This window comes from Hyalella azteca, unplaced genomic scaffold (genome assembly GCF_000764305.2).
Source record: "Hyalella azteca isolate HAZT.00-mixed unplaced genomic scaffold, Hazt_2.0.2 contig2483, whole genome shotgun sequence".
NCBI lineage: Eukaryota > Metazoa > Arthropoda > Malacostraca > Amphipoda > Hyalellidae > Hyalella > Hyalella azteca.
In genome coordinates this window covers 637,328-651,725 of record NW_025932756.1, presented here as the reverse complement: position 1 = coordinate 651,725, position 14,398 = coordinate 637,328, and the positions used below count along the sequence as shown (strand labels likewise).

At 38.2% G+C, this 14,398-nt stretch overlaps 3 protein-coding genes across 3 annotated transcripts; 2 read left to right on the top strand and 1 right to left on the bottom strand.

Annotated features, from left to right (window-relative positions):
• Positions 1-8: 8 nt before the first annotated feature.
• On the top strand, positions 9-2,959 carry LOC108671281 (zinc finger SWIM domain-containing protein 7). The gene is made up of 3 exons (XM_018158782.2): positions 9-67; positions 2,256-2,425; positions 2,686-2,959. Exons 2-3 carry the CDS (start codon positions 2,273-2,275, stop codon positions 2,935-2,937), a joined length of 405 nt encoding a protein of 134 aa, XP_018014271.1. The 5' UTR covers positions 9-67; positions 2,256-2,272; the 3' UTR covers positions 2,938-2,959.
• Positions 2,960-3,529: 570 nt separating this feature from the next.
• Positions 3,530-6,384, top strand: LOC108671266. The gene is made up of 3 exons (XM_018158762.2): positions 3,530-3,987; positions 4,302-4,409; positions 4,680-6,384. The coding sequence occupies exons 1-3, from the start codon at positions 3,650-3,652 to the stop codon at positions 6,067-6,069; spliced, it is 1,836 nt and encodes a 611-aa protein (XP_018014251.1). The 5' UTR covers positions 3,530-3,649; the 3' UTR covers positions 6,070-6,384.
• On the bottom strand, positions 6,285-14,066 carry LOC125179537. Its single transcript, XM_047885598.1, has 6 exons — positions 13,854-14,066; positions 11,013-11,259; positions 10,012-10,673; positions 9,592-9,744; positions 9,102-9,353; positions 6,285-6,311 (listed from the first exon to the last, which is right to left on the bottom strand). Exons 1-6 carry the CDS (start codon positions 14,064-14,066, stop codon positions 6,285-6,287), a joined length of 1,554 nt encoding a protein of 517 aa, XP_047741554.1.
• Between the last annotated feature and the right edge of the window lie 332 nt (positions 14,067-14,398).

Genomic DNA, 14,398 nt, shown 5'->3' with positions numbered 1-14,398 from the left:
GCTAAATTATATGTTATAATATCTATATTTTCTCCCTGTTGGAACTATGACTGACGTCATCGAATCTGTAAGTATCGTAGAAAGAATTTACTAAAATTGCAGGTAAGGGTTCTTACAGAATGTTATCCAACTCCAGTGTAAAAGTTTTATGAGAGTCTGGATGACTAAAAAACATTATTTTAGTCTAAAATTGCCAGAGTAATTTATTGCATTTGTGTTCCAGCAATGAAAGCTATCGTCTGAGAGCTAAAAAATTGCGAAATTTTTAACGTGTAATTTATGTTCTCTTGCTTACAAGGCTGTTTCTGGTCATTAGTAATTTTAATTGAACTGTCTGAGTATTCGTTCAGATAATCAATCGATTAAACACTAATTGAATATATCGCATGATACGTACATAGGGCAAAATATTTATTTTTTTTACCTACCTCCATGAAATGGTAACTACATACAAATAATCTACCAGTTTGCCTTCCGACCCATTTCAACTTAGTACTCCTTGCCAACGGAACGTTATCGCCATCGAAAACGCAGTTTAATTAAGAGTGAGCCTTTTAATTCGGGCAGTGACACCGTTCATACCATTTCATTATCTAACGATTGAATGTAAAATATTAGTAGCTTTCTATTTCAAGCATTCAAATTAAAAATTCATGGACGCATGATTTTCGGCACATTTACAGCGCAACAGTTTTTTTTTTTTGTAGTTTTCGTGAGCTTTATTCACAGAGCTAAAAAATACTTCTTATATCTTATCAAATGACTTTGTTCTGATGACATCCTCATAGATCATATTGGACTGACTAACTCAGCTAAAATTGGAAACTTCCTGTCTCTCATGAATTATGATTACCTTCTATACTGAGTTTACATATGTCAAATGTGGATTTGTTTGTTGGAAATCTGTCGCCTTAATGCAGGGGCTATTCAGATTAACAGAAAATTTATCCATTGGTGGAGTATAATAAGGCAATGTAGAAATGGGAGGCAAGGATTTGATAAAAATGTAAACTTAATTTTATTAGTTAACACATAAAAGATTAGTTTTAAAACAAATAAAAAGTCTTACAGAGGTTTGTAACTGGTGTTAAATGCGATTCTGAAAGAAAATTTCTTCACACATAATATTTATTCTTATAAGAGGGATTTGGGAAAACGAGATTCTAAAGTTACAGGAATTATCTATCTTAGGCAACGACGGGCTAACCTGCTTGTAATCAACTACAAAGTAGCTCTTCGTCATTTGCACGTGATATTTATCTAATATAACGAGAAGAAATATCAGTCAGAACTGGACCTAGTTCCCTTGTCCCCCAGAAGTCGTGCACGGGGGCAGGTCACAAACAGTGACACGCGTACCATTACAAGCGATACGCGAGAACTTTTATGAACAGTTCTTAGTTCGAAAATTTTACGTCACAGAATTTTTAAATACCTACCACAAATTAATCTGGCAACGATCGGTCAGAGTTACCGTAAACTACCAATTTGAGCCCAGCGACCCGTCCTATACTGCTAACAGTAAACATAATGAATGCCCTAATTATAAACGCACTCGGTAAATTAAATTTTTTCGATGCAGTCTTCTAGGTGCGTTACTCTGTAATCCATTTAGTCCTATCATTTCGAATGGAGTATTTAGGTATATTTTAATTAAAAAAAACGAATGTACGCTTCTTTTACACAGAGCATAAAACTCCCGCTTTACTCTCTTTTCAAAATTGAAAAAAAACTACTGTGCGTCTGGTAAATTAAATTCATTTATCCAATTAGATCTTCAAATTTAATTTTTTGATGCTACCCTTTCATCATTGTTTTGCAGTGCCTCACTATTCTTCCCTCGCGAATGAAATTTCACGTCTGAGATATTCTGAGATGATATTCTGAGCCATAAATAGTAATTATCCTGGATACTCTGGATAGAGGATAAGCCTCCGATTCCGCCCGCTTATCCATGCGCTTCGCAAAATCAATAATTTCTGATTTTTTTTTAACATCGCATCCTGATTCAACTTAATAAAATTAAGATAAATGTTCGTTAATTAAATAAAATTCAATTTATCTTTACGTTTTAAATTTCACACGGAACGAAAACTTCCAACCATGGAAAACTTCTATTCGTCTCTCGTTACAAAATGTGGAACTTTTATGGATAGTACGGAACACATAAGTGGTAGGAGAGCTGGATAAATATGGACTAGATCGTTGAAAAAGGGTTAATTTCAATTGATTGACTGATGAAACAAGTTTTGCAGAATTTATAACAATCGTCATGCAGTGGATGCAAGCAGGCACCGAGTTGATTAGAGAAGCCGGCAGTCAATACCTGAGCTCTGGTGAGCTGTCGCATGACGTGCTGTGTTGCCTCAATGCCGTCTTCGGCAAGTCACTGATGCCGGCGCTGCAACTTATAGACGAGAAGAAGGTCAGTGGTTAGGAGACATTAGAAATAAACTGAAAACAGGATTATTCTCATATTTTTAAGTAGAGAAGTAATAAAGAGTTAGAATAATGCGTTTTTAAGAATTAAGGATAAATGAAATAGTTTCCTTCACTGTACTATGATAGTTTTGAGTGAAAATTCCATAGGTCATGTGATTTTTCCATACGAATGGAAGCATATTATTAAAACAAGTGGTTCATATGTCTCCTTATATTATGAACATGTTAAAAATTTTTGCTCAGGTTACCAGAGTGACGTCGCCAAGCGGTCGATGGGTCTTTAGAGTTAGCGGCAGTTCTGGAGTCCCGTACATTTGCTTGCCAGGCTCAGCCTACTGTCAATGTCCGGCTTACAAGTACACGGTTGTACTCAAAAGAGAAGCCATCATGTGCAAACATGTCCTCGCTGCACGACTTGCTTCTGAAATGAACGAGGTTGAAGTCAAGGAAGTGTCGGATCTCGATTTGGTTGACATTATCGCCGGGATGGATTAATTGGCTGTCATATTTTCCAAGATTGTACTAAATCACATTTAGAATGATTTACTTCGCTCTGTACCTTTATTACTTTAAAACAATCATTTATAATTTGTTTCAATCTCATCATACTCTACTCGGTCATCGCTAGACCTTACGAATACATAAAAATTGGAGAATATCTACTCCGTCTCAGCAACAGACATCTAGAAGTAGTCGAAGTAGTAGGGTTATGTTTTAAAAATTCGTAAAAATCTATTTTTCACTGGTCCCTTCGTGTAGCCACAAAACAGTTACTGATTGTGCTGCTCCGAGTAACGGAGGAGGCCAAGCTGTCACGGTACGGACGGCTGTACGGTACCAAGAATCATTTTCGAGCTGCAGCGGGGACAACAGCAGTTAGGTGCTATTAGGAACCCGTCGCAAAATTCGACGAGAACTTCGTTAGTTGCAATCTAGTGCTAGCAGAGTTAACAAGGCTCAAGTACTGCGTTATTAAAGAAATAAAACAAACTTTATAATTTCGTGGCAAGATCCACTCATTAATCAAGATTTATTAGAGCATATTCACCCCTTATTTCTTATCGAATAAACTCGACGTTCTGCGAATAGCTCATAGATAAAAATTTTACGCGAAAAAATAACTTCTGTCGTTATCAGCCCCTTTCCTGGTGTTCAGCAATAATTTTAATTCTCTTTCTATTCGTACGTAATTTTTTATTCGTAAACTATGGAAACATTGCCCTATTTTCCCACATCGCTTTCATCAACGATGACTGGCACCAGCCTTGTAAACAACACTATCGACCTTCTGTCAATGCTGCATTCAAATTCAAACTTCTCGCACGTCAAGTTTGTTCCTTTCGAAAGTTCAGATCACGGTGGCTCGTTCATTCGAGCGACATTGGAAGACCTGAAGGAAGATTCAATTCGAGTTTATCCTGAGATCGATGACATGATTTCGATCACAGAATTTGGACTTGAAAAAAAGAAGTCAGTGAATTTAACTCATTCTGTTCCCGATACGCCGCATCCTCTGGCTAGATTTGGAACAACCACTGTTTCCAGGTAAGGAAATTTATGTTTCTTGTAGAGGTAGGAAAGTTAGAAGTTGGAATCTGTTTGATCTTGAAGATTTGCATACGTTCACCTGTTTGCTGTTATTGGCTCAGCTTATAACGTAAGATAATCAATAATTACACATGAACAAATTCGAATTGATTTTTTGCCTTCTCTCTACATAGTTGACGAACACATCGATATTATAGCAGAGAAATCAAAGTTCGTTTGCAGAATCTATTATCTGAATGCATGGAGTTTTAACTTGGATGTTACGTATAATTAGATTTTCGATTAATTGATATTTTGATTGCGTAATTTAGATCCTCGTGGACAATTCTGGGATCAGTGATGGTGTCGATGGTGATCGGTCTTGTGCTTTGGGTGGGAATACTTCAGTACCTTGGCATCCCACGCTCCAATCGTAGGCAGTGAGTAAAATGTACAATTTATTTGCAAGAATTAGTGAATTTCCCGTGAATTCGTGTATCTTGGCAATAAAATTTTCTGCTCGATATCTTAGTAAATTTTGACAAATTGAGCATTTGAAATTTCACATTTAAACATTATTGACAGAACTCTCAATCAAGAACGAAGAGTAAAAAATGGAATAGCGAAAATAAAACCAACAGCACAAAATTATCAAGTAACGAATTTAAACTTTAAATAAATTTTCGAACGAGTCTATTTTCTTTCTACAGATCGTACGCTGCAGAAAAGGAAGTATTGGATGCAATCGCTCAGCAGGTGGTGGACGACTTGCTACGTCACAGGCTGAACGAAGAGCCATCTTATTTCCACTCTAGCATTAAAAAGAAACATCACATCCCATTCCCTGTGCCGGTGCACGCCGTCTACGCTCAATCCATTTTGGCTTCGGACGAAAAAGAAGCCCGCGTTTCAGGCGGAAGGTTAGGCGCCGTGGAAGCGAGGGTAGTAATGCCGCCTGATACAATAATATCAAGACGAAGTGGTAGAGGTCCTATCCCAGACGAGGAATTTTTCAAACCATCGCCAGTTGATGATGTAATTTCAAATGAAATCTACTCTCGAAAAATCCCTCATAAAGAGACCACGGTGTTGTCTGATAAAAATCTGAATCCAGCTTCTCCTGTTCACCCGAAAAGTTATTTAAACCAGAGACAGAAACTCAAACAAAATAATCCTATAATAATTCTTAAGCCAGTCTCGATTTTCGATCCACCTGGAAAAATTAACGATGTGTATGACAGGAAACCTGCGAAACCGCACGACACGTCATCCGAAGTCCTTCGTCCCTTCGCCGTTGACGGCCATGATAATGGAAAAAACAAGAATTTATTACAAAGAAACGCTAAAAATATTCAATTGAAGAGTAACCTGCATAAACAGGGATATTCTGCGAACTATTCCAAGGAGAATGAACATCACAACGTTTTCCCAACAGAAATTCCGATCCGTATCACCACTTTCCGATCCAACCTGAGACGCAGGTACTTCGACAACACTAGGAGCAGTTCCAGTGCTCTAGATACACGTTTATTGAACTTGCGCAGGCCTGTTTCTCTTAGATCAGACCACAATTCTCAAGATCATATGAATGATGGAGATTCGAATTTTAACACGGATTTGAATCCAAAGTTGCCATGGCTTGAAAATCGAGATTCCAGCGAATCGTTTGAAGTCATCAATGAATACGCAGATCAAAATTTTCACGACTTCCAAATTGATACGAAGGGCGAGGCATTTACAAACTGGCATGAACAGGAGAAAACAGACAGAAATTTACAGGAGAAAAGTTTTCACAATGTGGCCAAAAGTGTAAAGAAAGAATTACGAAATAAAATCCGACCGATTTCAATCGAAAATTATTTACTCAATCATAAATTTGAGAGCTCAAAACTTGCAGCGCTCAGCTCCGTCAAGGAACCATCAGTCACCTCTACCGAATCACCTGCAGGAGATCAAAATTCTGAGCTCGCAACTCAGGCTCCACCACATCGCATGCACACTAAAGATAAGGACCAACTCCAAGGAATATCTGATGATCTACTTCGCTCACTCTTTCCAGAGTTTATGGAAAAGATTTCGCCCGCTGAAAACGAACTTTAAATTTACCTAATTACTGCATGGACTTGAATCATCTTTGAAATTTAATTTTCTAGGGATGCGTTTGGATATTTTTAAGTGTTCACAAGTTGCATTGAATGCTGCCAATTTGCATGCTCGTCGATAACACCACATTCGATAATAATCACTAGAATTCACATTGCCTTGGCACCAAAAAATTAAAGAGAACACGACTTTAGAGGCTAAGGTGTTAAAGGTTAGATACACTCGTCCAATCTCGTTGCCTGGAAACATATTAACGTCATCAATAGCCAGATTTAATATCAAAGTGGTCGAGCAAGGGTCTCAGTTACAACATTTAAGGGGACCGGCTACCCCTAAATTTTCAATTTTGGCGTTTTCCGGTTTTTGTGCTCATCTTAAAGCTTACTTTCTGACGCATCGAACGGTACCAGAATCATCTCTCTACGCCGAAAAATGATTTCGTGACAGCTCCCTGAAGGGGGGCGGTTTTGAGGGACCTTCAGTAAAGTCTATGGGATTAATTCGAAGGCTGGACACACTAAAAAGGAACGTCTGACGTAAAGCGGCCAATTATGACATCATCCGGTGCTTATACTCATTTTAAAGCTTACTTTCTGACGCGTCGAACGGTACCAGAACCATCTTTCTACCTGCATTTTGACGTACACGACGCGCCGTGAATGGGGGGGGGGTGGCTTCACTAATTCCTATGGGCGTAATTCGAGAGCAGGACTATAAATACAGCCTGCTGCCGCCAAAGCAGTCAGTGCCCATCATGACAGCGAGGTGAGAGGTATGCAGCCAGCCGCTCTATGCCTCGCTGACTTGGTTTGAGGCTTAATTACGGTATCTAGGCTACGTTACGACTCTTTTACGTCCCTTTACGTGCCGCGCGGCAGTTTTTTGGGCGTGGTGAAAACCTCCTATTGCTCTCACGGCATACCTATCTCCTCCTACAGTTTTCAAGCTACAGCAATGAGACATATACCATTCGATTCGTAAAGACCATACCTATCGACTTGTTGATCATTTTTTGAATTTGTGTATGGTTCGTCTTATATATGGGGGAGAAGGGGGGGGGGGGGGGGGAAAATGAGAAAAATGGAAAAAACGCGCATAAAAAAACTATGGGGAAAATGAGAAAAATGATCAACAAGTCGATAGGTATGGTCTTTACAAATCGAATGAAACGTGTCTCGATGTTGTAGGATGATATTTGTAGGAGGAGATAGATTTTCTAAAGTACCCCTCTTTAGCCGTTTTCTATGAATTTCACGTTTTCGATCAATTTTTTCGAAAAACTCGTAGGAGCAAAATGTTATTGTTTTTACATTTTACGTATGTATGTGAAGTTTCATGATGATCCGATAATAACTGTAGAAGTTTTTCCGGAGGTTAGCCGGTCCCCTTAAAATGAAATAAAATTTTACGTAAATTTCTATCGCTTGAAGGTAGTACGAAATTATATAATCACCTCTCTATTTGTGTACAGGCTATCTAGCCTATTGTTGAGCATGATGCTAATTACGATAATATTTGCCGTTGTTATTGATTACTCGTATTTTGCCGCCAGGATAAGAGCATTTTTTATAAATTGGTGATTATGCACTCAATGCATTAGACCCAAGCATTATGAAGAAATTCTTTGAAGCATTTCGTTCAGTTACCACACCAATAGTTTAAGGAAATAATGCACATTGATTCATGCGAAAGGAAAATATATTATCTATCCAGGCCTTATGATTAAGATAATCATAAATGAGGAAAATCACTTGTATAGATTCATTTTATAAAGAATGTACACAAAATAATGCTAACAATCTATTCAATATTAAATAATTTAAAGAAACGATTGAATAAATTAGCAGTTGTTTAGAAATCCTAAGGAATAATTGTATGAATTTACGAATTGATGTCATTTTCGCAGCAAATTAAGATACGAAAGTTTTCATCGTTGAAGGTTCCATGGCACCTATAGACATAGAAGTGGTTTTTCCGATTAATTGGTTTTATTTTCTCTTAATTGCCTTTGCTCAAAAATAGATAATGGCTTGTATGGTTATTTTGAAGGTGGTGTAGAACCGGAATATAGCTTCGTATCAAGTCAAACATCGCTAGTTGTTTGAATTCAAAGTTCAATGCTTGATTTAAAAGTCAACGATAAGTTTAATGGTAACGGATCCAACTAGATAATGTTTGCATTCAAATTGTCTAGTCCTGGATGCGGATTGCTCAAAGTAACCGCACCGTTCCATGATTCAGGCAGTAAAGGTCCTTTGAGTTTGATGTCACATCTACTGTTAGAGTTTTTAGGGGCTTTATGGGACACACCAATGCCGTACTTAGAATAGGAGTTATTATTTCCCTCTTGACCTGTTATTGAATAAAAAATGACCATATCTGCTCTGAGATTCGAATTAGTCTAACAATTTTTCGTACCATCTTGAACGTTGTGAACGACACCCACTTGTTTTTTCACGTCACGTTTTTCAGAGTTTTGGAAAGTATGAAGCACGCAGCTGGCGGGATGGAATGAATTTGGAAGCAACTTTACTATCCGATTCAGAAACATTCTGCGCTCCAGAATAAGGGTACTTTTGTTCTCTAGCGGTAGGTGGTATTTTCAACGCTGGATGTTGGCCAACCATCTTTGAAGATTCGATGAAAAAATCTGTTAACTCACTTGGCCGAACACCATCCCAGAATGGAATACGTGAATTATTTCCAATTTTTACGCTGATTTCTTGAATCATTGGGGCATGTCGAGTTGACGGTTGATTTTCAGCCGCATATTTATTTTCGAGAGACTTAGAGTAATGGCCAGAAGAAGGAAGATGCTGCAAAATGTCTGCTATTTTATTGTAGTCAGTATTTAACTTTGAATGAGGTGGTTGGCCGTTTAGATTTTCATTCATGAGGCTGCGTTCGTTATTTTTTTGGACTAAAAAATTGATTTTAGGAGGTGGTGATGATTCAACTTCACTGAACGAAGGAGACGGAACAAAATTTTCTCTTGCCAATCTTCTGTGGAATTCACTTTTCCTAATTACCTCTTCGTCGGGAAAAGAAATTGAGTGGAGGGAATTTCCAGTGTTAAAGTTCTGCGAAGCCAGGGGTACTGCTTCGGCCGCCATATTTGTTGCAGTAGGCGATGCTGAAGAGGATGCAGTTATTGCGAGCGCGCCTCGTGACAGGTCGTCAGTTTGAGGTATGCTCAGGACTTTTCTTGGAGATAATTTTATTGGAGGATCGTACCGTATAGTAGGATGATAACCAGTTTCATCAGCGTAGTAAGTCACGATCTGTAATTTTTGAAGATTACAATTGTACGTCTGTTAAGAATAGGTTAATTAAAAAACGATGTACCAAAATTTCACGATATCTGTGCATAAAAAAATTTAATTTCCAACGAGCATTTTCAATGAATCATAAAAAATGCACGTCTCAGTTTTTGATAATGCAGGAATGCAAATAACTAGAAAAATTGTTTCATATGTCGGAGTTAACTTTATAACAGATAACTTGTTCTATGTATTTTACCTGTCTGAGGCCGTTGGGCAGCAATACGTGGTATTCTCCGTCGACTCTGTGGCCGGACCTCGCCTCTTGGTGGCCCATTTGTACGTCGTCCTCGGAAATTTCGTACGAAAATTCGTACTTGGCTGGGCGATAACGCTCCTTATTATTTTTAGCCTGTGCAAACAAGATGAATTATTGAAGTATGTTCAGAGAAAAAATTATTAATCTATTTAAATTTATTATTCTATCATTAATAATGCATTTTTTATGATTTATTTTTTTCCTCGCTTTGATGATATTTTCCACGTATTTGATTGATGATAAAATTTATTTTACACGTAGAAATGAACACGTCAATAGACATCATTAGCCCCCATGTTTTAAGAATAAAGTTTAATTATAAAGTTCAAGATACGTGAATAAAAAGTCTCAATTACTAACCTGGTTAATATTGCTGTCTTTATCCATTTCCTTTGCTGCGTTCATGATAGGAACTACGCTCGGGACATCATCATAAACTCCAAAATGGGACTTAAGCGTCGAGTGCCCTAGCACTGAACTTAATTTTTCAGTTCGGCTCTTGAAGTAGTTTTGAAAGCTATTAGTTTTAAATGGGCGACGATCTTGACCATGGGAAGTTCCTGAACGTTCATAAGGAAGCTCTGCCTTATTAGCCCCAATATTATAGTTTCGTGAATAAAAATCGTATTCATCGACAGGCTGGGGCTTTTGATTAATGAAGCTTCGAACAAAATTGCTCACGATTGCTGGATGTCTTTGCACAATTTTTCTGGGGATATTGATGGACATGTGAGTGGCGTTGGTCTCAGAGGAGACAACGATTTTGACAGGAGGTTTAGCGGTTGTTGGTCTCAAGTTTTGAAAAAATGAAATTAATTCGTTTGACATATCTTCTTCGTCACTCTGGTGTAGCACATGACCGAGGTCATCAACTTCGTTGGTCTCTATAGTGAACAGCTGAGAGTTCACCGAGCGTTCAGGCGCGGGAATTTTCATAGGGATCTTCACTCTGGTGCTGGCGGCATGGTGAACAGAAGAGTTTTCTTTTGGGATTCTAAGTCCATAAACGGTATCAGGGGGCGCTTCCAAAATTAGGGGAGTAATGTTTTCTACAGAGTCCAATCGAAATCGGTTGCGTTCTTTGTCAAAAATAATATCATCTTGCTCAATACTTGCAATTTTTAGTAGAGACATCTGCTGTTTAGGCTGATTAATGCTAGGTTTATTAATTTGATGGATGATTTCCTTTCCATGCAATACAGTCTGAAGTTTAGATTTAGGTTTAACCACTGAATTTTGTAAAGTGTCGGTTAATGATGGAAAAGTTGAAGAATCATTTGTTTTTCTGCTCCCAATTAGAAAATTCCTGGTATCGAACAATCTGATTAGTGGCCTGCTTAAGAGAGGTCGATGCTTCCGACGTTGATGTGTTCTGTCTTTGAAGTCGTCAATACGTCTAATGAAAATAGCTTTCCTTTCGCTGCTGTCATCCAAGTCATCGTCGTCGACGATCAACGGACGAAAGTCCAGCCTCGGATCCAGTTCGACTTTGGTGGCGAGCTCTTGGGGAGGGCTGGACTTGAAGCGCCCAACATCACTAAAATTCACAGTAAAATTGTCCGGAGATCGCCGTAGTCGGTCGTCTTTTATTAGGTTGCGCGAGAGAGGCTGGAAGTTTGATAATGAAAATCTAGGGTGCCGATTTAAGGGCCAGATGTTGCCGATGTTAGAAGGTGGTGTCGCAGTTCCAACGTCAATCCAAAACAGGACATAAAATGCCTGGCGACGAAAGTAAAAAATTGGACCATAAAAATTATGTTCAAAATAGACGTAATAAGGCTGATGTTTAAGGAACAAGTCTATAATAATTTTGGCTCACTTCCTTCATAATGCAGATGAGAATTTATTGCTGCATGAACATTTGTTGCACTTTAATTTATAAAATTTTTTAGCGAAAATGTAGTGCTTTAACATTCATGATCAACTTAATGACTGTCAAATAATTGTTCATTTAATTAACTTGACTAAATTATGCAATAACTACAAGCAATTAGAACATCAGCATAGGAGTAGATTTACAAATCAATTTATCTTTCTCTCCGATTGAATTTGAAAATTAAAAAGAAATAAATCACCGATTATTAAAAAACACGTTCTAGCTAGGCTTCATTTTTGGACGGACCCATATTTTGTTTACAAGTAGGCCAAGTAAAATCTATGCTGGTAAATGCAGGAGTGTTTCATGAAGTACAAAAAAATTAGCAATCATAAGAGCAACAAGCGTTAAAAGGAATCGCGATGAAAGTAGTTCTCAACTCACCAGCAGAGCAGAATTTCGTTGCCAATACATGATGAATCAATAAATTTCGGTACAGTCGACTTCGAAAATATATAAAAATATTTAACAAATTTAGACTGAATGCATTCAGTGAAAATACGATTGAGTCGATAATAAGATTTTGCCCAAATTTTTGCCGTCTGTCTAGTTCAGGATTCAATCATCATTCATTATTTCAGTAGCAATATTAGTAATAAATATTATTTATTGATTTGTATTTTATGACTTTTAAACATCACTATCAAGCTCACATCATCTGTGGATTGTTGCTAGTCAGTTTCGACGATATTAACTAAACTTCAAACAACTCATTACCATAGGTCGTCAATAAGGTCCCTGTGCTGGTAGAAAATGCGTGATCGAACTCAGTTATTTAGATAGGTATCCAAAAAGTGATAAAATAACATTTAATTTTCTTTCCAGACAATCAGGTACGGTGATGTACCTGACCTCCAGACAACCATGTACGGTGATGTACAACCATGTACGGTGAAGCAAAAGGAAACGCATGTAAAGAAACACTTTCATTCCATGACCACTAAATGTTACTTAAGTCTTTTGCTTTGGATAGGCACTTACACGAATTGAGTATTTGACTATTAAGAGATTGAATTATATGAACTAACTCCTTATGACAAAATTGTATTTAATTTCACAATAGGCCTGAGTGCCTAAGAAGAAGCAACATAAAAAGCAACAGTGCCTAAGAAGATGCAACATAAAAACAGCGAAGTTCGTATGGCAGGCAAGCAGTTAAGACAAGAGTGTAGATTAGGTCAGCAGTCCGGTCAACAATGTCGCCACAGCGCCGGGCGCTCTGCTTATGTACAGGCGAGGGAGGCGCTGTCTCTGCATGGCTGTCTTCTGCAGGCGCTACTGCGGGCTACCTTGGTCCACTTACCGAGTTTTTAAATAGGATTTAAAACAGCGTATTTTTACATTAATTTTGAAATAAAATAAATACTTACTATACCTAAAATATATACTTACTACTTGCAATATAATGCGCATGAACGGAATAATATTTGGTTTTGTCTTTGTAATTTATTTACTAGGTAAAGTGTACACTAAGTATCAAACCAAATGATCAGTTCTAAAAAAGTTAATAGGCATAATTTTCATCTCTAAGCAATTTAATGAGCGCTTGATTGAATGCACTGACAATTTATCCACTCATCTCACTCAGAGATGAATTTTTAGATATAGGAGAGACTTCAGACCAACAAAATTAGAATGCTTATTACACGTCCTGCTTATTAATAAAACACTGAACATTGAAACAATAAATGCTAGTTGGTCCGTATTAAATGACATTAAATGATAGTATGGCCGATCTCATAGGCGGCTATTTGATCCGTATCCTTGGTGACGTCAGAGCGTGGCAGCGGAGTTAAGAATTCCTAAGCGGAAATAATCTACTAAGATGGACCCGCCCAGGACGAGAGTGCGAGGAGAAAATACCATTCCTGGTTTGAAGGCCAATGCTTTGTGATGCACAGTAGTAAGGGCGTAGAATTTTCGTCAGAAAATAGCGAATCGTGTTCCCAAAAAAAAAAAGCCTTGAATCCAGCGTTGGAGTCGTGTGAATCAACTTGTATTCATGTTTTATGAACATCACAGATAAGTTACATTTAGGTCTTTAAGTTAATGAGAGGTCGATGAGTTATTATGCCTAGTTTCTGGACGTAAAAGCTTGTACCAAAGTGAAATCCAAGCAAATAATAATATTATTAATAATATTTTGCAATCGAGTCATCGCAGTGTTACGTTGGTATGATTACGTTAAATGTGTTGTGGGGACTGTTTGCAGCCAATCTAATTCTCAGGTTCATAAGTTAGAAGATGAGTCACTGCTGAACCTGGCAGCACGAACTCGTAGCAAATATATATCTATTCGTTGCCAGTGGAAAGAGGAAGGCAGCACGTGGGGGGACAGAGAAGGCAGCACGTGGGGGGAAGAGGAAGGCAGCACGTGGGGGGACAGAGGAAGGCAGCACGTGGGGGTGAAGGGGAAGGCAGCACGTGGGAGGGAAGAGGAAGGCAGCACGTGGGAAGAAGGGGAAGGCAGCACGTGGGGGGAAGAGGAAGGCAGCACGTGGATTTTGTCCCAGCAGAAGCGAGGTAAACAAAGCCCCATCGCGCAGCGTGACGCCGCTACTTTGTTGCGCGGGAACTGACCGTGAAACTTCCCATTGAACTCTGGGCGATATTCACAAGCAAGCGAACGAGAGAAAGTATGCAAGTAAATGACGTGCTAGTAAACTATACACATCAATGACAAACCTACAAAATATCTGTAAAGGATCCATGGTCATAGTTTAGGATTTGAAGAGTTTCCGCATTGCAAATAACAAACCGTAACTTTGATCGATTGTCAAAACACAGGCGAAAACACAACAAAATTTCAAACGAATATTGACAGATTTATAAGTTACAGTTAATATTGAGCAATCGCAAAGCAAGATAATC

What these genes read in the sequence shown, in the direction of transcription:
- LOC108671281 (XM_018158782.2), top strand. Translation starts at nt 2,273, where the DNA reads ATGCAGTGGATGCAAGCAGGCACCGAGTTGATTAGAGAAGCCGGCAGT. An exon ending in AACTTATAGACGAGAAGAAG is followed by an intron (nt 2,426 to 2,685) that starts GTCAGTGGTTAG and finishes ATTTTTGCTCAG; the next exon opens with GTTACCAGAGTGACGTCGCC.
- LOC108671266 (XM_018158762.2), top strand. Translation starts at nt 3,650, where the DNA reads ATGGAAACATTGCCCTATTTTCCCACATCGCTTTCATCAACGATGACT. An exon ending in GGAACAACCACTGTTTCCAG is followed by an intron (nt 3,988 to 4,301) that starts GTAAGGAAATTT and finishes TGCGTAATTTAG; the next exon opens with ATCCTCGTGGACAATTCTGG. An exon ending in CCACGCTCCAATCGTAGGCA is followed by an intron (nt 4,410 to 4,679) that starts GTGAGTAAAATG and finishes TTCTTTCTACAG; the next exon opens with ATCGTACGCTGCAGAAAAGG.
- LOC125179537 (XM_047885598.1), bottom strand. Translation starts at nt 14,066, where the DNA reads ATGGGGCTTTGTTTACCTCGCTTCTGCTGGGACAAAATCCACGTGCTG. An exon ending in TGCCTTCTCTGTCCCCCCAC is followed by an intron (nt 11,260 to 13,853) that starts GTGCTGCCTTCC and finishes TCAAACTTCCAG; the next exon opens with CCTCTCTCGCGCAACCTAAT. An exon ending in TGCCCAACGGCCTCAGACAG is followed by an intron (nt 9,354 to 9,591) that starts GTAAAATACATA and finishes CAAAAATTACAG; the next exon opens with ATCGTGACTTACTACGCTGA.